General features: G+C 56.4%; 1 protein-coding gene across 18 annotated transcripts in view; it reads right to left on the bottom strand.

Moving 5' to 3' along the window:
- The window catches only part of Srcin1 (SRC kinase signaling inhibitor 1), a 63,170-nt gene that overhangs the window by 24,139 nt on the left and 13,627 nt on the right, over positions 1-25,404 (bottom strand). For 13 of the 18 annotated variants that reach the window (XR_009592800.1, XM_060386832.1, XM_060386831.1 and 10 more), the window contains 6 exons: positions 14,872-15,173; positions 12,072-12,170; positions 5,718-5,741; positions 1,408-1,603; positions 632-830; positions 76-169 (listed from right to left, as the gene is read on the bottom strand). Coding sequence is in view for 17 of the 18 variants with exons in the window: in XM_060386832.1 (XP_060242815.1) it covers positions 76-169; positions 632-830; positions 1,408-1,603; positions 5,718-5,741; positions 12,072-12,170; positions 14,872-15,173 (914 nt within the window). In the remaining variant the exon portion in view is untranslated. Of the gene's footprint in view, positions 1-75; positions 170-631; positions 831-1,407; positions 1,604-5,717; positions 5,742-9,408; positions 9,506-12,071; positions 12,171-14,871; positions 15,174-25,404 lie in introns of those variants that run through there. The other 5 variants (XM_060386834.1, XM_060386844.1, XM_021646847.2 and 2 more) reach the window with 3 other exon arrangements.

Raw genomic sequence — 25,404 nt, 5'->3', positions numbered from 1 at the left:
AGCCGCCCTGGCTCCGCCTCCGGCCTCGACCCCGCCTCTCAGTCTCCCCGGTGCCTGGGGCCTGCCCTGGCTTACCCGGAGGTCACCGTTGGTGAGGTGCGAGCCAGGAAACGCAGCGTAGAGCGGTTCCTTCCTGTAGATCTTGATAATACTTCGGTCCTGGATGTCTCTGTCGGGCAGAGAGAGGGACGGAGGGTCACTGTGTGTGTGTCCCCCCTCAAGCTGTGCGCAATGAGGAGGGGGGCGGCAGCTACTTCAGGCAGACAAGGGGGCCCTGATACCTAACCTTTTCCCCTTTTCCTAACTCAGTGTCTCCTGGTACCCTGAGATGCCTGCCAAAAGCAAAAGTGTGCAACACACCACACACACACACACACACACACACACACAGAGAGAGAGAGAGAGAGAGAGAGAGAGAGAGAGGGAGGAGCTCCACCTATTCACTTTCCCAGCTTCCCGCCAGAGTAAACCCACAAGAAGAATGGTTTAGCACGGAGGGCGGGGCTCTGGGACTTGGGGGTGGGGCAAAGGGTGGAGAGAGGGTGCAGAGCGCTGGGGAAGGGTCAGCAGGGGTCCAGCGCCCTTCAGGAGGACTGTGGGGAACCCCACCCCGCCCCCCGGCCGTGCCCACCGGACATCCTCCAGCTCGTAGAAGACGTTGCGCGCCTCGTCTTTGATGAGGATGGCGGTGTTGGGCGACTTGAGCATACCCATGGTGAGCTTCTGCGGGAACATGTGCGCGATGAGCGCGTGCAGCGTGTCCAGGCTGCTGACCTCGTGAGTGATGTGTACGCGTCGCGTCTCCTCCCCGAACTGCAGGAACAGGACCCCTGCGAAGGAGACGCGGCCCGCGGGGTCACTGCCTCGGTCGGCCCGCGGCGAGCCCGGGGACTGCGGGGAGCCCTCGGGAGCCGCCTCGGTCCCACAGCGGCAAGGTCTGAGGCCGGAGGCTGCCCCCGAGTGCAGGTGCACCCACGCGCTCCTCATGGCCGCTGGTTCGCGGCCCGCCTCCCAAAAGCACCCCACCGGACCCCGGGCAGCTGGAGTCTGGACGCGGAAATGGGGCGGGGGGGGGGGGCAGAACTGGTGGGGCAGAAACTGAAGGGAAGTTGGGGAAGTTGGGGAGGCTGGCGAGAACGCCGGGAGGAAGAAATGGGGGGGGGGGAGAAAAGAGCCTAGAGGAAGAAAACAAGGATTGCACAGAGAGGAGGCTGAGGGAGGGGAGCGTAAGGGCCGGCGGGGGATGCTAAGGTACAGCAGAGGAGAAAGGGCTCGGAGGACAGCGAGGACTTTGAGGAGGTGACAGCTCTGGGGGGAAGGAGGGGCAGGAGCTGGAGGAGCGAAGGGCGGGGGAAGCCGGAGGGAGGAGCTACGGCCCGGCCGGAAGAGCAGCAGGCTGGGCGGTACCTGGTGAGCGCAGCTTGGTCTGGCTGGCCGAGCGGGAGAGAGGCAAGCTCTGTCGGAAGCGGTTCATCCTGCTGAAGCCCAGGGGCAGCTCGGCCTCGGACATGGTCTCCAGCGACTCAGCCGAGGCGTAGGACAGCTTGGCTGCCTGGTCTGCTAGCCCTGGCTGGGCTCCCTGAGTGTGGCGCGAGCTGCGGGTCTGCAGGGGCGGGGCAGGGCGAGAGGCACCAAGCGTGAGCCCTCCACACCCCCATCCCATGCTCTGCCACCCACTGCCTCCATCCGGCTGGCCCGGAGCTCCGGCCAGCCAGCAACACACACACACAAACACGCACACACGCGCGCGCACACACACACACACACACTCAGAGGAGGGTTCTGCCTCCTGGGGTTCCAGACTCGGTGGGTAGCTGCAGAAAAGATCCCCCAACTTGTCTGCCCCGGGACACCCAGCAGGGAGGCAGTAGGCCGAGGACTGAGGCACCCTGGGAAGCCATACAAGAAAGCATCTGAATTGGACCCATGGGCACGCCTGCTATTTTAAGCTTTCCAACGAACAACAACAACACAAATTTGTCACCGAGGTGAGCAGCAGAATTGTTGAGCAAATTGGAGCATTAGTTCCAGACATTAATTAAGCGGCGGGTTGTGTGAGCGGCGGATTTATTCTTCGTGGAGTTCAGGGGCGTTGGGGGGAGCGGGGAGAAATCAAAGAGAATGAGGGACCCCAAGCTTTCAGCCCGTGGGAAGTGTCCGTGTCCGGAGTCACTGACTTCAAGGACTTAGTAACTCGGAGAGTCTCCCAGACCCTTGAGTCAACTGGACCACAGTTTAAAGTAAACTGTACGTGCCAGGCTCCGCCCCTCCCTGGGATACACATACACACTGTCACACAGCCTGGCTGGTCTCCCCTAGGCAGTATGACCGCCCTTTCCCTAAAGCTATGGCTGGGAGTGACCTCCAGCAGGGGTAGGAAAGAATGTCACAGATAATAGCTCAGTAAATCCCTACCTCGATCCCAGCACCCCTCCCCCCAAAGTAAAGATGTAACTCAGTGGGAAAAATGTCACAAGAAGGCCTGACCTGTGTTTCTTGGGAGGGTGGTGTCTCTCCTTATCTCAATTGTCCTTCTAGATCCGACTTTTTGGCTCTCACCCAGCCCCACAACCTCTACCATTCTGCTCTAGAATCTACACTAAATCCGGCTACTGTATAGTTATTTCATGGTTTAAACTGTTACTCTCTTGAGATGGAGAGTCTCACTAAAGTAGCCTTGGCTGCCCTGGAACTGGCTAAGTAGAGCAGACTCGCAGAGATCCACCTGCCTCTGCCTTCCCTCTGTTGGGATTAAAGACGTGCTCTACCAATTTCATTTAAGTTAATTAGGGGAGTAGGACAGCGCTGTGCCATTCTGTGGCATGTGCATTATACATACACATGTTAGCTTACTACCATGAAAAAAAAAAAGAAAACATGTTATCTAATTGTACTTAAAGAGTCTTATTTTCACAGGCAGGTATGTTGGCACATGCCTATAATCCCTGCACAGAAAAGGCTGAGGCAGGAGGATAGCCATCAGTTTGAGGCTAGCCTGGGCTACAATGTGAAACCTAGACTGAAAACAAACAAACAAAGTAAACAAACTTATTTCTAACACTTAAATCACATAAATCACTTAAAACCATCCACATCAGCAATCTCAGGTATGAGAGAGCTTTCTGTATTCATTTTCTTCCTTTATGAAGCTGAACAATTTTGAACAATTAGAATATATTACTTATACAATTTAAAAGACAATAGCAAAGGCACAGCTCTCATTTTGCATTGTGTTTTTGAGACAGTGTCTCATTAGGTAGCTATGGCTGTTCTGCCAAGGACTTGCTGCATAGGCCAGGCCACACTTGTGTCCATCCTCCTGAATGTGGGATTACAGGCAAGCGCCACCCAACCTAACAAACATAGCCTCTAAAAAGGAATAATTTATTCACCTGTTTAGTTCCTTCTTCACCCCCTCATCTTGATTACACCCTAATTAATCCCCATCTTCATATTAAGTCAATTTGATGTTCCAATCCAATTAGCACTCTCAGAAAGGGAGAGCATATTCCAATAAGCCATATGCCCAGCTGTCCTCAAAGTGGCCTTGAGAGCTTGGAGGGGGGGACATGGAAAATCAGATTTGAGGGGTCACCAAGGGTCTTCCAGATTCAAGCACGACAACTTGACCAGCAACGAAGGCATGGGCTTTGGAAGGAAAGAGGCCGTATATGAGCTGGGCCTGCTTGGGAGGATCCATACTGTGGAGCCCAGACTGCAGCTTCAGCTCTAGGCTGCCCAACAGTGACAGGGATTCCCCCACCTTCATCCCCAGAGAAGCCACCAGTGAGACACCTATGCAGTAGTCCGGGAGTGTGGACCAGGCTGGTAGGCATGGGGTTGCCAGGCAACTGAAAGGTCAGTGGCAGGCTGGGGCCGATGAGGGGCTACAGCATGGAGCGGCTGGCAAGAGGAGAGAATAGGGGTGGCCACTGGGAGGAGGGTGGTACAAATGAGAGGTCAGGGAGAGGAGGGCATGATGATGGACAGGGTCCTGGGGGTGGCTGGCCACAAAAATAGGAACTATGGGATAGCCATACCCCTGCCTCTACTAGCTCCTGTCTCCTCCCTACCCCACCGGCATCTTTCTATCCTTTCTACCTTTACAGAAGACCCTAAGGAAGGGGAAAGTCTGTTAATGCTTCTTTCTGCTCCCCCACCAGACCACCAAAGAAGAGAAAAATGAGACATCTAGAAGGCAAAAGCAGGCGTGTCCAACTTCTGACATGGCAATGTAGCGATGTCATCTACCAAATTCACACTTGAGAACTGAACAAAAGTTACCAAAATAAAAAAATTAAAAAAAAAAAAAACAATGACAAAACAGATCTCACGTTTCAAATAAGTTCACACTGACAGCCACAGGTGGCCTGCTGGTCTTGGGTTAGAAATGCTGGCTAAGGGAGATGGCAAGAGAAGGAAACAGGAATTCAAACAGAACCTGAATACGGGAAGGGGCTGCCATGGGAGGCAGTGGTTGGATCTGTTCCACCAAGGAGCTAATGGGACCTGGCGTTGGGCCAGGCAGAGGGAGCCAGGGCTAGGATGGTCAGACAGAGCTCTGCGCTCCCAACAGCTGTGTATGGAGCTGGCCAGGAGCACCTGGGAGGCGTCACGAGCTCTCTTTCCAGGATTCACCGTTCTTTAATGGTACCCTCTGTAACTGGGCTTCAAGACTTCTTATGAAACCCTAAATTGTAGCATCCAGAGGTTGGAATCAGGTCAGAGCCCATGACTAATGAAGTCAGCTACTGGGTAAAGCTTCCTTAAAAGAGCAAACTGCCTCGGACATGCGTTTTTCTCATCTCCTCCATCTTTCAGCCACTCTGAGTCAGCCCTGACAATACACGGTAAGTGAGCAGTTTAGGTGACTGAGACAGGAAGATCACAAATTCAAGGCCTGCCTGAGCTACAGAGGCAGTTCAAAGTCAGCCTGGACAACGTAGTGAGACCCTGTCTCAAAATAAAAGGTGAAAGGGGGTATGGGGACGCACACCTTTGATCCTAGCACTTAGGAGGCAGAGGCAGGTGAGCTGGAGGCCAGCCTGGTCTACACAGGCTGTTCCAGGCCTGCCAGGGGGACAAGTGGGTGTGGGGGCCAAAGAGGACAGAGTGTCTGAGGGTGCTCCCCCAGAGGCACCATGGTGTCCTGGGAGTGGGGAGACAGCATTCCAGTTCTCAGTGATACAAGCTGTCCAGAGGAAAGCACCCATTCCCCGGGCCTGGCCCCCAAGGGGAACAAATTTAAGAGTACAGGACAAGTGTGTCGCCTGGTCCTGACCATGGTGGGTAGTAAGAAAGGCAGACAGTAGGCCTTCCTTAGAGGGACACTGTGAGTTCAGGGTCCAGGGCCTACAGGGAACTCGAGTTCAGGTCCCTGCCTCTATCCGCACACTCTCTAGGCTGAGAAGTGTCAGGAACTTTTCTCATCCTAAAATACCCCTAACAAGCTTGGGAGAACTGGGGACTTGAGCATCAATAGGCCAGACCTCCAGAGGAAGTGGCAAAACTCCCGCTCTGGATCCATAAGCCCCTGGCAGACAAACCCAGGCTCTCCCCACCCCCCAAGCAGCAGCCATAGCCGGCAGCCCCAGGCCCACCGCCCGAAAAGGAGGGGGTCCCGTGCACACCCCAGTGCGAAGCGTGTGCAAGGCAGAGGCGGGGAGGGGAGGGCAAGACATGCAGTTGTCACGGAGGCAGAAGCATCGCGCACTGACCTTGAAACTCCAGTAGTTTGGTTGCTGATGGGAATAAGAGAAGAGATGGTTACAAGGGGGGCTGCCAGGAAGTGGGACAGGGACAGGTCGGAGACTGTCAGTACTCAACACCCAGGGACGTGAACCTCCACCCCCTGGGGAACCAACATCAGGCAATGCCCGTGCCTCTCACTTCTCCCGTGAGGCTGGAACATTCCGGTTCACCAAGGATGGGCAAGTTCCAGGCCTGCTGGTTGGGGAGCAGGATAGAGCATGTCAGATGTTTTAAGTGTCTTTCTAGACCTAGTAATTGACTTCAGAGAGAGCTACAGGTAAGAAAGAGCATAGATGACCATGAGGCGGTCAAAGGTTTAAAGGGAGGGCAGTGATAAACCTGGGCCGTGGGATAAGAGATGGCACTCGTGGGAGGCCAGGTGAACTGTCCCAGAAAAGATGGCGTCCCAGCTCTGCTGGGAAAGGGAAGAGCTGAAGACCGGGGAGAAAACTGTGCTCAACATAGCAGCTTACGTAGGTACCCTGGAGTAGGCATGGGGTCTGGGAAGAAGCAGAAGAGGGTAAGGGGTCAAAGGGGGAGGCTAGATGCTGGAGAGCCTCCAATGGGAGTGGCTTCTACAGACCAGAGTGCAGAAAACACAGAAAAGGGAATGGGAGTCCGGTTGGGCCGAGGGCAGGGAGTAGATGGTGGTGGCTGGGACCAGGGCCAGGGCAGGCAGGCCTGTGTGCCAGGATGTGCAAGGATTGTGGAGAAGAGTGGACCAATGCCAGTGACCTCTGGCACTGGGCAGCGGATGGGGAGCTCGGGCAGCACTTGGAACTACAGAGATGGCAGAGAAGAGTTGTAAGGGGCCCAGAGGCTTCGCTTCTCCTAGCTCTCAGTAACCCAGGGTCGGCCTGCCCTCCCTAGAGACCAGAAGGCCCTTCCAGATGGCTAGCAACAAGGGAAGGACAACCCTGAAGGCGGGCTGGTTCTTGGCAAAGCTGAGGGTACCCTGCTGACCGGTGCCAGCCTCAGCAGGAGGACAGAGGCAGCAGATGGCCTGTCCCCAGGGTGCCTGGCACGAGCAGAAAAGATTCCCCAGGCCTCAGAGCCACTGGCAGGGGAGAGGGGCCTTGAGGGTTCCTGCTGGGAAGACACCATGCTGTGGGGCCCTGTCCCGCCTGGATGTTATAGGTACAGGAAAGAGCTGGTAAGGGGGTAAGGATGGCTACTGCTGGCTAGACTTTATGCTAGCATCTCCTTAGGGTGGGGATGCTACCAACCTGGATCTGGGGCAAAGTTTATTTCCCATCACCCCTCACACACACCTGATCCGCGATTCCTATCTCTCCCAACTTACTGGCTCCAAAAGATGAAAAGCCGGCACATTTCAGGCAGGAAATCAACAAAGCCTGTATGGACACGGGTCACCACCGTGGTGCCAGGGGATGCCCTCAGGTGTCACAGGAAGGGACGAGGCTGAAAGACTTGAGTCACAGCGTCTGTGACCTTGGATAGAAGGGGAAGCATGGACAGTAGACTCCCAGGGGACAGGAGAGCCAGGCTGAGGCCCCAGAAGGGTTTACATCGAAAGTTATGCCCGCAGACCAGGAACGACGGACAGCTCTGCTGACAAAGCCCCCTGTTCCGTCCCCACCCTACAGTGGGCACAGGAGCCACCCACAGCTGCCTGAAACATGCATGTCCCTGTGGTGAGCCGGCAGAGTAAGACGCATCCCTGTCTACCTGAGGATGTCACAAACAAGCCCAGAACGACAAACACACCCACCAGGGTGGGAAGCCTTAAGGGAAGCGGTGAGACATGGCCCCAGGGACACAGAGCAACTTGGAGATGTCCACACGGAGGCCACCTCAGTTCAGACCCACATGTACCCCTAAGGACCCTAACTAGCAGGATGCCCAGTCAAAGCCACAGCACACCACAGAGCCACAGAGGCATGGACACCCATTCACACACCAGCGACAGAAATATATACAAAATAGCACACAGAGGCCAGCAAGACAGCTCCGTGGGTAAAAATGCTTGCGGCCAAGCCTAACGATCTGAGTCCGATACCTGGAATTCACACAGTGGAACAGGAAAACCAGCTCCCAAAACCAGTTCCCCCATGTTGCCCTCTGACTTCCACACACACACCACGGCAAGCACGCCCTACCCCATACACACATACTGAGTAAATGTAATTTTTTTACTAAAGCAATATATGAAGCACACAAAGACTCAGAGAAAATGTAGTTGGGTCGGGACATTTGCGGCACCTTTAGCCAGTATCCAATGGCTCTAACGGCCACATCCTCATGTGTCAGGGGGTTGATATCCTAAATCAAGAAAGGTAAAGGTTGCCCCATCCCAAATTCTGCCATCAGTCTCAGCACAAGGGACTCGGGGTACCTAGTATGACAACTGGGACCCAACTGGTGTTCCTAGAAGATGGGCAGAAGATCTGGCTATAGCCGCCCTGACTATGCCCTCGCTGTGGGTTCCAAGCTGGACACGCCCACTAGCCAGTACCTGGAAGGCTGAGGGTCACAAACAGGCCCAAGGGAAATAACAAGGTGACACCAGCATCCAAGAAAGGTCATCCTAGCTCTGGGGTGGATATGGATGGAAGAGAAGCTACGTTTGTGTTTGGGGGACTTGGATTAGGACTTGCAGCTCTGAGTGCCAGAGCCTTCTCAAGGGAGCCTCGCCTCCTTCCTCGGTCTTCTCTTCAAACTGGGAAGAAGGCCCCAGCAGGAACCAGCTACTCCGTCTCCCAGCAACTCACTGTCCTTGACGGGGAACACTGCATGGGGAGAAGCCCCTGGAGAGACGGCCATTATCCACCCTTCCAGGTGTTACCCATGGGACCGCCCCTGCTGACAGGGAGCAGAGGCTCCTCCCCTACTGTGCAGGAGGGACACCTCTGATCCTCACCCTTACCCCCTTCCCAGCTGTGGGGTCCTTCCTCAGCCCGTGCCTAACACATACCGACAAATCTGTGGCAATGAATAAATGCCAACCACGCAAACCAGGCAAGGCCAGCAGAGAAGTGGTTCTAAATACTAGGCCTGGCCCTACTCCCTCCATCTCCTGGCCTCTGGTCTAGGAAACCCCTGAAAGAATGGGAGGGACCGTGATGGTGGTGGTGGTGGTGCATGCCTTTAATCCCAGCACTTGGGAGGCAGGGGCAGGTGGATCTCTGGGAGTTCAAGGCCAGGTTCCAGGATGGCCAGCTACATAATAATAGAAAATTATCTCAACTAAACAAACAAATAAATGCAGGAGGGGTCGGGGTCCCTCTGCCCTTCGCCCAACAAAACCTCACCAAAGCCCTAAGTGCGGGGAGGGCTGACCTTCCCAGAACTCAGAAACTGCAAGAGAAAGAGCTGAACAGGAGAGAAACTGGCAAGAGCAAAACTGGTAAGGGAAAGCTTACAGGAGCCGGGGCGAAACGAGAGGCAACCATCCCTCAGGACCAAGCTTTCAGCCATGGGGGAGGGGACTTCTCCCAAGGTGCCAAGGAAGCAAGCTACACCCCCCCACACACACCCCACGGAGTGGAGGAAACAGCTTTCCCCCTCCTGGCTGGGGAGCTAACCCCTATCACTCCTCTCCAGGCCGGAGTCTTGGGGATGTCTCCCCCTCCTCTGCCCATTCCAGCCCTGGAGGGGCGGGACAGATTCCCCACCCCCACCCCGGTTGGACCTTACCTCCGCTCTCTCCCCCTCTCCTTCCCCTGGGCAGGCGTCCCGGGGTAAGCCAGGCGTCCTCATGACCCCTTCTTGACCTCGGGGGCCCTCAGGGAGCATCCCCCAGAGAGGAAGGCAGCCCACGAGTCGCACCCCCTTCCTTAGCCCTCACACGGCCGCACACACCCATCTCCCAACTCGTGTGAACCCGAGTCCCCATAAACGCCAGCTCTCGACCCGGGGCTACGCCACCGCCACGCCGGCGCGCGCGGCCCTCCCCCGGGGGTCTGCAGCGACACCCGCAGCCCCTAGCCCTGCGGAAGCTGAGCGTGCGGGGAGGGGGGCGCGCTGCGGGAGGCGCGCGGCGCCCGGGGCCGGGGCGCACCCCGGAAGGTCATGACTTTCTGAGGTTGGGGGAGGGGGCGCCTGCCGCATTGGGGGGCTGGGGGGCCGACCCACGTGGAAGGCACCTGCTGCGGTGGAGGAAGGGAGGGGGGCGTTCCTCCGAGATCGGGAACCCGCCGCGGTCGCGCGCTCCCCGCACCCTCCCCCCCCCGCACCCCTAAAACCAACCAGTCCTTCTAACCGCGGATCGGGGACTCGATCTCCAGGTCCCCGCCCCCCTCGCCCCCCCCACCCCCGCCGAACCCCACGCCGGGCCACCGAGTCCCCCACAGCGGCTCACCCTTACCTGCGGCCACAGGTGCACGCTGGGGGTCGGGTCCCAGGTCGGGCGGGGGAGGGAGGACGGCCCGCTCCTCCCGCCCGCGCGGGCTCTCCCCTCCCCCGGCCGCCTCCGCAGCCGCCGCCGGTGCCCTTTGCTGCAGTGCCAGAGCCGCCGCCGCCGCCGCCGCCGAGCGGGCCCGGGCCCCGGTCGCCCCGGTAACCGCGACTCCACCTGGCGCGGCGCGTAGCGCTGCCGTGCGCATCCCCTCTCGGTCCCCCTCCCGCGGCGCGGCCCCGCCGGCGCAGCCCCGCAGAGGAGCAGGATGGCTGCGTCGCCGCGGTCACCCGATCTGCCGGCCCGCCGCCCGGGACTCGGGTTGCAGCAGGAGGGAGGGAGGTTAGACAGCCTGAGCGCGTGGGGGAGGGGCTGTGGCTTGGTCTAACCTCTGGTCCCTTCCCAGGATTCTCTTCACTGCACCCATCTCTAAAGGACTTGGCTACCCCCCACCTTCCCAACCCTCCTCTCAGCAGCGCCCTTTTGCCCCTTTAATCCTTCCATGACTTAATCCATGACTGAGCCTGGGAGGCCTAGGGATGCCTAAGTTTCCTTGTTGGCCTCTGATTCATGCCTTGCTGTGTGATTCTGGCCCTTTGCTGGAACGTCTCTGTGCCTTCGCTTTGAAAATAAATAAACGAATAAATGAACCTTAGACTTATCCCCAGTAGGGGAAGAATATGATAAGCTGTATCAAGAGACGACAAGATCCCCGGCTTACTGTTAAGCACTGAGGCAAAGATCCCCCACAGATTCCTCCTTCCTCCATCAGAGCATGACTCCAGACAGACCTCAACTTCACCATAGGACAGAGCTGAGCCCACTCCTGTCCAAGCTCAGGGCTGCCCTTTGCCCAAAGCCCTAATCCGACTACACACTCCATCCGAGGGACCTGAGGCACAGGGACCTGCCTGTCCATCCTGTCTCCTGCCCATCACCATCATCGTCCTAACTCTGCCTGTGGTTTCCACCACAGGCACGGCCTCTCTTTCCCACCTACCATCCAGCCTTAAGAACAGACTTGTCCGCTGTTCCTCCATTCCCCAGGTTCAGACAAAATGGGGCCGAGAGCCGGAAAGGAAGCAGCTCCGCCCTGAGAGTGATGCCCAGTATGTCAAGCTATTCCTCTCCCTCTGCCCAGGCGCCCCAGCTCTGAAGGCTCATCATAGCCTAGCTGCTCACAGATATCATTGCATTTTCCTTGGGAAAGATGGGCATGAGTGTGTGAAGAACTGGACCTCTTCCACTCAATAAACTGGCAGCCGCTGCCCTCCTCCTACCTACTGCAATAACCACCAAGTCCGAAACAACCTGGCTCCGGGTACAGCTTGAACTCCTGGTCCTCCCATGCCTGCTATTTCTCCCCTGGCAGTGTCCAGGCCTGAGCTGGGAGCATACGCTGATATAAATCCTCCTGTTGGGGGAAATGAGGCTCAGCGAGGAACAGGGAAACAGGCTCAGAAGCAATGGCTAGACGCCCTGGTTCTTTTTAAAAACGGCAAGAAGGGTGAAAGACGCCACACAGAACTTCCTGGTGGGTCGGAAGGGGTGGGGGGAAAGGCGGGCTCCACTCGGGACAGAAGAGTGGAGCACAGAGAGGGCAACAAGATGAGGGTAAGAGGCTCCCAGGAGCCCAAGGAACAAGACTAGGTGCTCTGGTTTTAAAGAGAGGAATAACTATTTATTAGTTCATCGGTTTGTTTTTAAATCGTAGCTACCCTTCAAAAAGGTTCCAGCTAGATTTGGGAAGGTGATGGGAAAGGAGCCATCAGCAGAGATGTGATTTACAGGGCATGGAAGTTTCCTGAAAATGGAGGGTTCGTATATGAAAGAGAAGGGGTGCAAAATAATAAAAAAAAAATTCAACATCCCCCCTACCAAAAAAACAAAACAGGGCTTTCCCAAAGCCAAGCTCTGCCACGGATTTTGCGCCATGGGTTGTGTGGGGAAATGTGCGGCTCACCTGGGCAGGCTGGCCAGCCCCGGAGGGGGTGGAATCGCTGTGGAGGTGGGAACAGAGGGAGCTGAGGAGGCACACAGGGTCCACGGTCCAGCCGCCGACCTGTGTGTGTGAAGCAGGGGACACCCCATTAGGGGGAGCGGGCAGGAGCCGCTGGGGACGGAAGCAGGCAGGATGGACTTTCCCCGGGCAAGCCCTGGCACACGGAAGAGGGCCAGAGTTGTGGTGGGTCTTCCACAGAGGCTGGTACTCTAACTAGGGCCCCAAGGTTTTTGGCAGGACAGGACAGGGCTTTCCCCCACCTGATAGAATCCTGATTTCCAGTTCCCAACTGCCTCCTTGCACACTCAACATTTGTCTCCTCTCCTCCCTGAAGAGGTCACCTCTGGCCTCACAGTGATGGGGATCGATGGGCAGCAATGACCTCACTCCTGTTGTCTCTTCCGTCCCTGTAGAAGTGACTTCCTTCTCCTACCCAAGGCCACCAGACTTGACTCCTCCAGGACCATTTCCTCCTATCCCTGGCCCTCTGGCTCCAGAGTCATCTCTCTGTCAACTGACCACTCCTTCTCCAAATGTTCTCCCAGCTTCGCACCATCGCTGCACCTTGCTCGGGTACCCCACCAAACTGAAAGGGGCCCTGGTCCTGCCACTGAGCCTCTAAGGGAGTAGATGGGGGCAGGACAGATGAAGGGGATGGACCGGATCATGAATGAGCTTCCGTTCACTTTGTACGAACTTGATAATTCCTTGCTAACTGCTCACCAGCCTCCTCCTACCAATGCACAGAGGTGCTCCAGGCCAGGCCTGGTGCCCCTTGAAGCTGCCACATGGCTACTCTCGCCTTTTCTTTCTGCTAATCCTCCGGGACAGGTGTGTAACCAGGGTGTCCAGTTTCTCACCACGCCTGGTCTCCAGACCATTGAAACTGACCTGTGCCGCCTCTTCACACTTCTGCCTAGACTTCTGGAGCGAAGGCACCACAGCCTCGTCTCTGACCTTCCTAGTCTGCTTTAATGGTCCACTCCTGTCCCACTCCCAAGACTCCTGAAGCCACGGTCCCTCTGGAGTCCAGAAATGTATGTAAGGCGTCCCCTTGGCCTCCTGGGAAGCTCCCTCCCAACTTCCCGCCCATCTCTGTTTCTTTCTCAGTCAAGAGCTTGGTTTTAGTTCTCATGTAGGTCTCATGTAGCCCAGGTTGGTAGCTGAAGATGGCCTTGAACTTCTGGTTATTTTCCCTTCCTCCGCCCCCAGAGTAATGGGATTACAGGCGTGCACTTTACAGCCAGATTGTGCAGTGCTGGGAATCGAACCCACAGCCTCTGGCCAACCAGGCCGCACTTCCTACCAACTGACCTTCACCCCCAGCCTGTGGGGGTTTTGTTTGATTGGTTTTTTGTGTTTTTTTGTTTTGTTTTGTTTTTTTTCCTGTCATTCCCTTATAGGTCTAGACAACCAACAATCCTTGCTCAGTCTCCCCTCCCACCTTGTCCAAACACCCTGTCCTCTCCTCCTTCCCCTGCCTCAAGCCACTCGATATCCAACTTCAGTTTCCTGTTCATTACAAGTTGACTCAAGCCCATGCTGTTTCCTCAGGACCTGCCATTACAGCATTCTCTTCCTCTATCCAGACCCTGCCAAGCTCCACATAGGAACCACCTCCTCCAGGCAGCCTTCCCATTGGGCCTGTGCAACTTACATCTCAGATCCTAAGACCCCTAAGACTCATACGAGTGTTTAATCATCTTTCCACCCTGCTAAGGAGGTCGGGGCCTTACGTGAGTCTAAAACTCATCTGATCCTCACCAAGCTGGATCCTTCTCCCAGGGGGCGAATCTGGAGCTGGGGAAAATGCAAAAGCTGGGCAGAACTAGACAGGACATCTGGGGACAAGCAAGGTTCCCAAAACATAACAGTGCATCCTTAATCTCTGCAAAGAGAAGGGACATGTCCCTTTTCTGATCCCCAGTCACACTGAGTAGCGGCTGGAACAGGAGCTGTGTGGCTAGAGGGGTGCCGGTGGGTGAACCACTGACCACCTCCTCCCAGAAGGGACAATGCCCACATTTCCAGAGCTGGGACACATCAGCCATAATGGCCCCCTTGCCAATGCAGGGCTAAGCACAGAATACCAGTCCCGAGAGAGAGAATTCTGGGAAGAGTTACTGCTTGGGCAGAGAGGGGCATTAAGGAATCCAGGCTCGAGGGGTTGAGAAGGTTAGTGGCCTTTCCCAATGGTCCTGGGCCAAAGGCAGAGAAGCTAGGCCCTTCCTAAGCCTTGCTGGGGGAAAGCAGTAAGAACACCAAAGCATGCAAAGGCTTTCAGAGGCAGTCACACAGCCAGCCTGTGTCACCAAAGGAGACAGTGGCCCCAGCTCCGGGCTCTGTTCAAACGAGGACTGCAGACACGTTAGATTTGGCCTTCCAGTGGCCCCAAGCCTGAGAGAGGTGCAGTGGCCGAGCATCTCAGCTGCCTCACTGGGTCTAGGCCAGTATCCGCTGTGCCCAAAGCGTCCCTTCCCTTCCCTTCTTCGCAATCATTCCTCTGCCTCCGAGACACACCTTCCAGCACTCTTCTTCCCACATTCTGACCAGACCCATCCCAACGCGTCAAACAGAGAGCAGGGACCTGAGGCTGACCCCCACTCCTATCTCCCCCAGGCTCCAAAAGACCAGGGAGGGCCCTGGAGACAAAACTGCCCCTCCCCCACGAGTCCCCACCCACCACCCCCGACTCCAGACTCACAGCTCTGCCCCAGATCCCGAAGGTTACTCCTGAGCCGCGGCCTCTGCTCACACTCACCTGCTCTCGCATCCTGTCCTGCTGACCTCTCAGAGCCAGGGCGTGCTGGGGGTACTTGCTCTTCAGGTGGTCCATGAATGCATCTCGCTTGCGGTCGGCATCCGCCTTCTGGAGCCCGCTAAGCGCCTCCAGGCTCTGGGCAGCGATCACCGTGTGCCGACGCTCGGAGGTGTGTACCAGCCCCACGTTGGAGAAGCGCCGGCCCCCGCTGCCCCCACCGCCCCCACCCCCCAGGGTCCGGTACTCTCGAGGGTACTCGGCATCGTCGGCAGACAGCATGGGGGGGCTGCTCCGCTCCGGATCTGCGAGGGGGGAGAGGGTCTGGGGTCACCAAGGCGCCGAGCCAAAGAGCTGCCCATCTCCCACCAGGGTGCCTGTGGGGGCAGGGCGGGGCCTGATGGGGCAGAGAGGTCTTTGGGAGATGAAAGGGTGTGGAAGGGTATAGGAAGTGAACTGAGAATTTCAAGTTGGGGGTGGGGAGCGGGTCCTGCATGGATGGGGCTTGCTCTTTAGCTAGCTTTGGAGAGAGCCTATTGGGTAGGGAGACAGGAGAGGTGAGGAATATTCGGGGAGGGGGTGTCTGGTCATCTCTCTAACTATACACTGGGTCCCCTTCCTAAAGATAGGGAAAAGAGCTGCCCTGTGCTCTAGAATATTCTCTAAGGACAGGCTGGAGCCATGGGCGCCTTCCCCAGACCTGCTGTTCAGGGCTCTCTGAGAAAGGGACCAGGGAATCATGGGAGTTGGTGAGGGCAAAGGTCAGTCACGGGGCTTCTTCCCAGGGATGAATGGAGAGGCCCAGAGTCTGGGGCAGAGAGACTTCTTTTCCCTCCCTCCCCAGAGACAGACAGATGGACAGACAGCAGATGCTGGGCACAGAGAGGACAGCAAGAGATAGACTGGGGAAAACTTAAAGGAGGAAGCAGGCAGACAAAACAAGTCAATCCCCCCCCTCTCCTCCCCATTCCCTCCCCTTTTCAAGATATCCTCCCAACACACAGGCAAGCCGAAGACCCACAAGCAGACGCACAGGGGACAAAGGACAGGACATAAGCGGGTGGGGGAGGCCGGGGGGTGAGGTCTCACACCAACTCTTAATCCCAAATCCCCTCAGCCCCTCCCCCTCCAGCTCCCAGCCTTCCCCTGCCTGGCCCTGCTCCCCACCACCACCCCTAAAGAAGGCAGGCCCTGCTGGGTATCAACCTCAGCCGTGTTCAGGTGAAATACAGAGTTGCCCGCCCTCTCCCCCAGAAGTCACCTCACTGAGAGGGAGCAGCCAGCTTACATCCCACCTAAGCCCTTCCACGAGCAGAGAGGCAACCCCTAAGCATGGCTTGGAGGACCAGAGCATCAAGTCCCACCAGTTAGGCATGCGCCCACACCAACACCGTCCCACTGCACAGCCCCTGGAAGGACAGACCCAGGCCAAAGGAGACAAGGCTGGGAATCCTGGGACTCAGCCAGGTTCAAGAAAGCCCTCTTCCCTCCAAGCAACTGCTCACCAGGCCTGCTGCCAGGCCACACTCACCCGACGCCCAGCCACAAGAGGAAAGAGACGGAGCCATATTTCAAGACTAGCTACCTCAGCACCAACACACATATTCACACGAGTGCACACACACACACACACACACACACACACAGAACCATTCCACCACCAATACACTCCAGAAGAGACCACAACACATGGACACTTCCAGGCACCAATGTGCAGAGAGAGAGAGAGGGACAGAGAGAGAGAGACAGAGAGACACACACACACAGAGACAGAGACAGGGACAGGGATAGAGAGAGACAGAGAGAGACACACACACAGAGAGACAGAGACAGGGACAGGGATAGAGAGAGACAGAGAGAGAGACACACACACACAGACAGGGACAGAGAGAGACAGAGACACACACACAGGGACAGAGAGAGAGAGACACACACACACAGATACAGAGAAGAGCCACCCTGACACACACAGCACTCTTCCAGGCTGTGGCACCAACACAGAGAGAGAGAGAGAGGGACAGAGAGAGACAGAGAGAGACACACACAGAGAGACAGGGACAGAGAGGGAGACACACACACATACACACACACACACACACACACACACACACACACAGAAGAGCCACCCTGACACACACAGCACTCTTCCAGGCTGTGGCCCAGGCATGTGCATCTGGCATTCACAGCCCCAAAGGACCCGGCAGCTCTAACTAAATCACAAAACAAAAACAACAGCTCCCTTGGGCACTAAAGTCATCAGCTACGAGGGCCCCCAACCACTGCCACGGCTCTCAGTGCTCCTGCCTGGCGGGTGTCATTTGAGAGATGTCTGCCAAACTGCAGAAACCCAACGACAGGTCCAGAGCTACAGAAAGTAGCAGAGGTCTGGTGTGACCCGGAGAGCTGCCATATTGGCACTGCCATACCTCCCTGGACAGATGATGATGTGTACTGAAGGGACAAACGCTGAGTATAGGTCACATCACGTAGGCTTCCTTATGTCATACGGGAGCATCCCCCACACACACACACAATGCTCAGGGCCTGACTCATCACCTCTGACCTCACAGGTGCCCTTTGCCCCTTTCACCACAGTTGCCATCCTTTGTGAGGCTCCCCAAGCGAGATTGGCACACAGATGAATTCGAAGACATTGTTTTACATCTGTATCCATCTCTCTGTGTGCATATAGATACATACATACATACATACATACATATATATATATGATATACAGTTTATTTACTTAACTATTTTGTGTCTCTATACAGTTCAGGCTGGCCTCAACCTCTGATCCTCCTGCCTCAGCTTCTCCAGGGCTGAGGTTTACAGGAGTGCTTTATATTTTATTCATTATACCTTTATTTTCATAAGGATTAGGACAAACCTGAGGGAGGACACCAAATGGCTGGTTTGACAGTGTTCCTCAGAACAGTGATAAGTTTCCTCTTAAGTATGTGCGGTCAAGTTCAACGTGAAGCCGTGTTAACAGAAGTGATGCTGAACTGATACAGTGCAAACAGTTCCCTGGGAACAAAAGAGCCTGGGGACCAAGGCTGCTAAGGCTGGGAACACAGGAGCCATCTTCCTGTCCGTCTCCGCCCTGGGGGGTGGAGGGTAAAGCTCGTGGCAAACCAGGGTGGGCAGGGACTGAGGCTGAGGAGGACAGCCTGGGTAATACAGCGGAGCAGGCCGAGTACTCTCTGGGTGTAGAGACCAACCTCCTCCTCCATGACACCTCCATGACAAAGGGGCGGAGCCTGCTGAGGACAGGAGAGCAGGCTGTGGCTAAGGGCTCTGGGGCTCTGGGCTCCTTGGAGTCCCCTTTCTCTCCACACCAGGTGTGTTTTGTCTGGCCTCTCCTCCTGCCAATCCTCTCTGACCCAGAGGGCCCTGGACACACATGGACTTCCCTCCTAGCCCCTGCGCTGCACATTAGCCTTCCTTCCCCGTTCCCGGAGGACATCAGCATTTCTGGTGTGGGGCAAACAGTGTCCTAGTCCAGGGTAGGCGATGGTGACCCTGGGGAACCCTGGGAGCTACTGAGTTCTCCCAGGATGGCGGCTGCAGGGAGGAAAGGGCGGCATGTAAGTGCCAGCTGCACTTCAGGTCTGTAGTGGCATAAATCTCTCCCGGTGGATGTTGGGAAGGGACTGATGAGCAGGCTTAAGTGTCAATAGGAGCAAGGGACAAGCACCATCACTGCTTGCTGGAGGACAGGGGTCGCCCATCAGATCCCAGGTACTGGACGCTGGGGTTGAGGAGGGGTACTCTCTGGCAGGGGCAGCGGCCAGGAGGGGCTCGTATCTGAAAGGCTGTAGGAGCAGTTTGGAGTCCCTAGGCTTTGCTCATAAGAGGGTGAGGTAACCCAGGCATCCTGATTTCCTGCTTGGTGCTTATCTTGTGTCTTTCTTGCAGGGTCTGGTGGAGCTGGGAGGACCAATCAGGGCTGAAGAAGGAATAACCAAAGGAGTTTCATTTCTATTCGTTCATTCTCTATTCGTTCATTCTCTCTCTCTCTCTCTCTCTCTCTCTCTCTCTCTTTCTCTCTCTCTTTCTCTCCAGGGTCCCACATAACCGAAGCTGGTCTCAAACTCTGCATGTAGCCTTGATCCTCTTCCCTTCTCTTCTGAGTGCTGGGATTACAGGAAGGTGCGGCCATGTCTGATTTAGGCAGTGCTGGGAATCGAACCCAGGGCTTCCACATGCACACTAGGCAAGCCCTCCACCAACTAAGCTACACCCCAGCCCCTTGATCTTTTAGAGCCAGAGCGCCTGAAGTCAGAAGAAGGCCAAGTTGCCTTCACTTGGGTTGAATCAGCTCCTCCCACCAGTTGTTCATTCATTCAGACAAGCAGCCCCTTCCCAGATGAATTGGGGGTCTAATCTGTAAAATGGGGTGGAGGGGCTCAACCTCCAAACCCCGCCCCTGTGACAGTGATGAAGAAGCCGCATCATCTCCAGTGAGAGTCATTCCCGCTGGGCACGCTGGTCTCCCTACTCCCTCTGAGCCAACTGCAGCTCTCAGCATAGTCTCCAAGCTGTGCTGGCCCTCTCTGAACTCTGCAGTTTAAGGGGAAAAGCCAAGGTGATTGATGGTTCCAGCAGGCTGGCAGCAGGCTCCAGGCCCAGTGACCAAATCATGGTGCTCAGGGATTCAGCTGGATTTAGCCTGGGAGAGGTGTGGGGATGAAGGAGAAAGCAGGGAGCTCAGCCAGTGGAGAAGAAGGTGGGGGGCAAGGGTGTGGCACTAGGAAAGCCAGAGGGGTAAAGGAAGGGCTACAGGTGGTCCTCTCTTTCTGAGGACCCTTTTGTACATGGTCCACTCTTATATTTTTTTTCCCTACCCCTTTTGGCTTTTTTGTGAGGCACCTTCTCCACATTCAGCAGAGACTCGCCTGAAACTCACTGTGTAGCCCAGGCTGGCCTCAGACCCAGTCTCGTCTGCCCCCTACCCAAGTGCTGGATTAGAAGCACCCACTGCCACGCTGGGCTCTAAGGTTCTTGAATGGGAAAGCGGAGGCCTTAAGGCAGATGCCAGGGACTGACAAAATGAAGCATCGGGGCCTGGGAGAAGCAGAAAGGGACCTCTGTCACCTCAGCTCTGCCCTGGGGCGGGGGGGGGGGGGGGGCAAGGTGGCCATGTTGGGTGATGGGAAGCAGTAGGCGCCCCCCAGTGGCTGGCTGTGACAACCGAGCAGGTGCTTCATAGAGACATTGTTACTTGTTCAGCCGCTTCCAAACCCCACCCCCGGTTTATTTATGGGCCTGATTTATTTTTACCCTCCACTGAATTCTCTTACATGAGATCACTGTAGCTCATTAGAAGAATGAAGGTCCCAGCATCTCCGTGACACCATCTTAGAAGTCATTCTCACCCCCACCTGGCTTCTTTAACCCTGGATGTCATCATCTCTACTCTGTCCCCTGCCCGTCACTGGGCAGCTGTGGAACATGACATCATCTTCAGAAGAGAATGTGGGAGGGGGAACAAGGGAGAGGAAAATGGAGGGGGGGATCAGAGCTGCAGTGGCAGAAAGTGACAGGAAAGGGCTCTCAGAACCTCCTTGACGGCTCCTTTTGCATGGACACCAAGAGGCTAGGCAGGGTCCCTGTCTTGGAAGAGGGTGGGGAGGGCATGTCGCATGGTCTGGACAGAAGCAGGGGCCTGAAGGTAGCTATAGCAGAGAGAGGAGGACTGGACACACTCAGTGTGACAGAAATTCTTGTCCCCAGCAGTGAGGGCAAAGGGGGAGGGTGACAGAGATTTCAAGGAAGGAAGAGGGCCTGCTTCAGACCCTACAGTACCCCTCCTCATGAGCAGACACACACATCTTCAGGCAACAGAGCTCCTGGTGTCCCCTCTTACAGGCGGAGAAAGAGGAGCCCAAGTCACCCAGAAGCAGCCCTGAGGCGCTGCCACCGTCAATGACGCCTGACGGCTTCATCTCACTGGCACCTGCTTCAGTCTGAAAGCATGATGAGCCTGGAGGCTAGAGGCCAGAGGACGAAGGTCAGAGGCCCAGGCCTGCTTCTTAAATGCCAAAGTTTTGAGAGCCAGGCCCACCCTCACCCTTGCTTGCCCTGGGAGCGGGGGGTAGGCTGTGGCCTCTGGGACGCCTTGCCCCTCACGCTGCTGTCTGTCTGTGGGTCCTTGGAGCAGAAGCCCATCTGTGTCTGTTTTCTAGAACCAGCCTTTCCGCCCCATACCACAGCCACCAAAGTCATTTTCCAGGCAATTGCCTTTCTGTAAACATTCCTGTGTAATATCCCCCTAAATTGCTAATGCCCCGCACCCTGTTGAGTCTCCCTGTCACTCTAACAAGAGCTCAGAGATGGGGGTGGGGAGGAGGGGTGGCTGGAGGGGAGAAAGCAAACTCGACAGAAGGTTGAGGCAAGGGTCCCCCAATCCAGCTCCCAGCCAGGGGAACCTCCATCTCTGCACCCCACAACTCTCCATCATCTGCCAAACCAGGCTGGAGGGAGAAGAGTCGGAGGAGGCCAGGCAGAGCCTAGCTTCCCCACGGTGGACTCGGTTCCCTGGGCTCTGCAGCCACAGACACCAGGTGGGCAAGGCAAGAAGAGCATGTCAGTTGGTGACAGACCCAGGGCCCTTCCCCTCTACCATTCAGTTGTCTACAGAGCCATACTGGAGGGCTTCAAGCCAGACTCTCCTCTTGGTTTAGCCAGGGAATATGAGGGTGGGAGGGTGACTGAGGAAGGCGGGGTCACCCATGGCCTCCGTCTCTGGGGTAGGGGACAGGGAAGAGACTGTTGCCTTTGTCCCTGTGCTCTTTTCCATCCCTAGGAAACTGGGCACCCAGACTCAGGTGGGAAAAGAGGTGAGAAGAACCCAGGAGGGGAGAGGATGGCGCCGGGCCCTGCCCGTCACAACCTCACACAGGCAGAAAAACACCAACCAATTTGCGCAGATTTAAAACCCACTGAAGGCCACTTAGTTGGTTAAACGAGTTGGAATGTAATTAAAGGACCTCCTCAGGGCCTGCGGGGGGGAGGGCTCACCTGCCTGGGAGGAGCGGCGGGGGTGGGGCCTGGGCCTCCCCCAAACTCCCTGCGGAGTCTCTGCTGCTTTCCACAGCGCAGGCTTCCTGGGGAGGAGACACTAAAAGGATGGCTTGGCCACCTCAGCTAGTCGTCTGGGTCCTCTGTCGTGAGCCCACAGTGGGAACGGCTCCTGCCTCCTCAGTCTAAGCACAGCACGATGCTTGCCCACCTCACTGCCAAACAGCTGCTAGCTTCACCCGGCATTCCCTGGGGCAGGGCACAGCCATCCTTGACACTTAGGCCTCATCTACCCCCTGTGATAGGGGCCTCCTCAGGACCTTGAAGTCCTCTTTAGGGTGGGGCCCTTGTCTCCACCCTCAACTAAGAAGCCTTTCTCCCAGGAGGTGCCAAGCTACCCAAATTGGGTGGTCTTGGAGAACAGGCCTAGAGGTTAAGGACACCCAGGACACACTACCACCAGAGGGGGCTGAGGGGCTGAGAAGAGCCAGCCACACAGAGCCTGAGGTTAGAGGCATGAACCACAGCGCCCAGCTTGCTGCATCCACTCTGTAGTCCTGGCTGGCACCAGGGAGAAGTGAAGCCACCATCATGATGCTCTTCTGTGGGTCCTATCAGTGACCAAAATACTCCACTCGCTGAAGGGAAACTGAGACCCAGAGCGTGAGCACACACACACATACACACACACACACACACACACTATCACGCAGAGGCTACCTGCCAAAGAAGAAGAAGAAGCAGAACCCAAGTGTGCCGGGCTTTGGGGGACGAGAACATTTTCATTGTACCATGCCACTTCCCAGAAAGCAACCCCCCAGGGGAGCCCCTCTCCAGGCGCAGACCCCAGGGGCACAGAAGCTGACAGGTCCATCACCCATGTGGCAGCACCCAGCCCAAAGATACAACAAGCTGGCGGTCACAGCCCAGCCTGACCCCAGCTCCCAGGAGGGGTTACACGCGTGGAAGTCAAGGTTGCCCTCAGCACAACCCCACCACACACTCAGGCATGATTCCCAGCTCCTAAATGAGCCACGCATCAAAATCTCAAACACGCAGCCCTCCCTCCGGTCCCTGCTCTTCCCTCCCACACACAGCAGGCAAAGCTGTGGCATTACCAAAAAATCACTGAATCTGCAGCTCAGAGAGCTCTGCTCAAAACCAGCTCTGCCAATAACTAGTTCTATGACCTTGAGGAGGTCAGGAGAGCTCTGCAGACCTCAGTCCTCTTCGCTTGTTAAAAGGAAAAAAAAAAAGCAAAAATAAGAAACAAAATACTAATCACACACAGGTGCTTAACCTGCCTTCGGACGTGGGCCCATGGGTATGAGTACAGTACAGGCCAGCTGCTGTCTACCCCTACCCTAACCCTAACCCTAGCTTCACTGCCTCTCACTAGCTGTCGGATGGGCTCTGGGCTTTTTTTTTTTTTCATTTTCACTTCTAATGAAGACTTGACTAATTGGCTCCCCTGAAAAGGGGGAGGTGGACATGCGGGAGCTAGAAGTCACCCTCAGTCTGAAGCGGGAACTGGAAAGGCTGGAACGGCCCTTGGCGTGGGCCTACGGTGCTAACAAGCTAGCTCCTGCCTGCACAGCCCCGCTGCCGCTCGCTCGTGTGGCCAGGGAAGGTGTCCCATCAGCCCCAGAGGGAAAGCAAGGGAGGGAGGGGGAGAAGAGAGGGAGGGAGAGAAAAAAAAGGGAAGGAGGGAGGGGAAGGGAGGGAGGCAGAGAGGGAGGGAAGAGTCACCAAGCCTCCCAACTTAGATCGCCAGAGGCCCCTCCTTTCAGGCATGTCTCCCCAGGGCACTGCACCTTGGCAGCAGGTATGAACAGAGGCAGCATCTACAGGACAGAGGCCTCGGTCTGCGCCACACCGTCTTGGGCCTCAGTATTGAGCCATCAGTGTTTTGCACCTGTCACCATGCCTGTGTGACCTGGTACTGCCCCTACCCCCACCAGCTCAGCCAGGCCCCCACAGCTTTGCCGCACACTCCACTGCCACGCTGAGGGACACCCAGGCCCTAACCAGGCTCTGGTCAGACATGGCACTGGTGCCGGAGTCCCCAGAGAGACTGCCCTACCTCTGGGTCAGAGCAGTGCCGCTCCAGCCGGGAGGGGTGCCAGCTTGATGGCAGGTGTTTGTAATTACAGTGCTCCAGAGAGACGGAGGCCGGAAGGTCCGGCTCCTTGGCTACCCAGAGTTCAAGGCCAGCCTGGAGTGCACGAGACCCTGTCTCAGAGACCAAACCGAGCCAAAGGCATTGGGGGCTGTCACAGAGCCATCATCCGGCACCTTCCCTGTCGCTTCTCCAAGGGTCTTGTCTGTTGGAACTAACGAAGCAGACCCCAAGTCAACCTCAAGACTGCTGACCCTGATGGCTGCTTATGACCAGCGAGTCAGTACCAACGCCAAGGTTCTTTTGTGGGGTCCTACTTCTGGGTTGCTACAGAGCCTTGGCCTCTCTTCTGGGATGCAGGAGAAAGGTATGGTCACTCAGCTTCTATCAGCAGCTAAACAGCCGACACAGCTAGCCCTCCCCTCAAAGTAATCACTCCAGCCCCGCTGCGCCCCAAGGCTAGTGTCCTGTGGGGCCACAGGAGCCAGGGTTACCAAAGGGGTTCAGGAAAGCCAGGGACGGGAGCCTGGCCACCTGATACCTACGAGGGGAAGTTCTCTCTGTTGTCCACCCTGAATCCTCCCACCAGGGCCGAACTTGGGAGAGGAGAATGAAGGCTGGGAGGAGGAAGCAAGCCCCTGCTGGGCGGTGGCACCTGCTAAGAACCCCAGTCCTCCCTCTTACATCTGCTCGGGCCCCTGTGAGTAAAGAGGGTGAAACGGGGCGCTGGGGTCCGTATCCAGCACTACCTAAGGGGAAAAGAGCTGGGCCCTATGGTGAAGGCCTGTCATGGAGGACCACAAGTCAAGGCCTGCCTGGGCTATATAGAGAGAGTTCTAGGCCAGCCTGAGTAACTTCACAAATGCTGTCTCGGTCAGTACAATTGAGAAAGGGAGGGACGGAGGGGAGGAGGGAAGCAAAAGGAGAAGTTAAAATCAGCCAGTGGGCTGCCTGGAAAACAGGGAGGCCATCATGGACCGCGGTCTGTCCCTGTGTAACCTCGGGCATGACACCTCAAAGGGCACTTGCAGCTATGAGTCATTTAAACCTCGCCGTAGCCCCATGAGGGCGGCTCTCTGCAACTCGCAGGTCAGAAAACTGAAGCCCGGGAAGGGTGACCTTGCCCACAATGGGCATGGATGAGTGGAGCCACCTGCTCTCGGGAGCAAGGTTCCCACCCTCCCTTCCCAGCAGCCTCCACTCCTGAGCCCCAGGTCCCCATCTGTCCAACTCCCAGCCCTCCTGCCCATGGTCCTCCAGCTGGAACAAGGGATGGATGGGAGAGGGTGGGAAGACAGCAGCCAGCAGAGGAACCCGGATCCCAGCCTAGAAGGGGTCTCCCAGTCCCGGAAGAATGTCTAAGCCCCACCCACCCATCCTCTTCACCTTCTCAA

The sequence above is a fragment of the Meriones unguiculatus genome, chromosome 7 (assembly GCF_030254825.1).
Source record: "Meriones unguiculatus strain TT.TT164.6M chromosome 7, Bangor_MerUng_6.1, whole genome shotgun sequence".
NCBI lineage: Eukaryota > Metazoa > Chordata > Mammalia > Rodentia > Muridae > Meriones > Meriones unguiculatus.
This window is presented reverse-complemented; position numbering and strand designations above follow the sequence as displayed.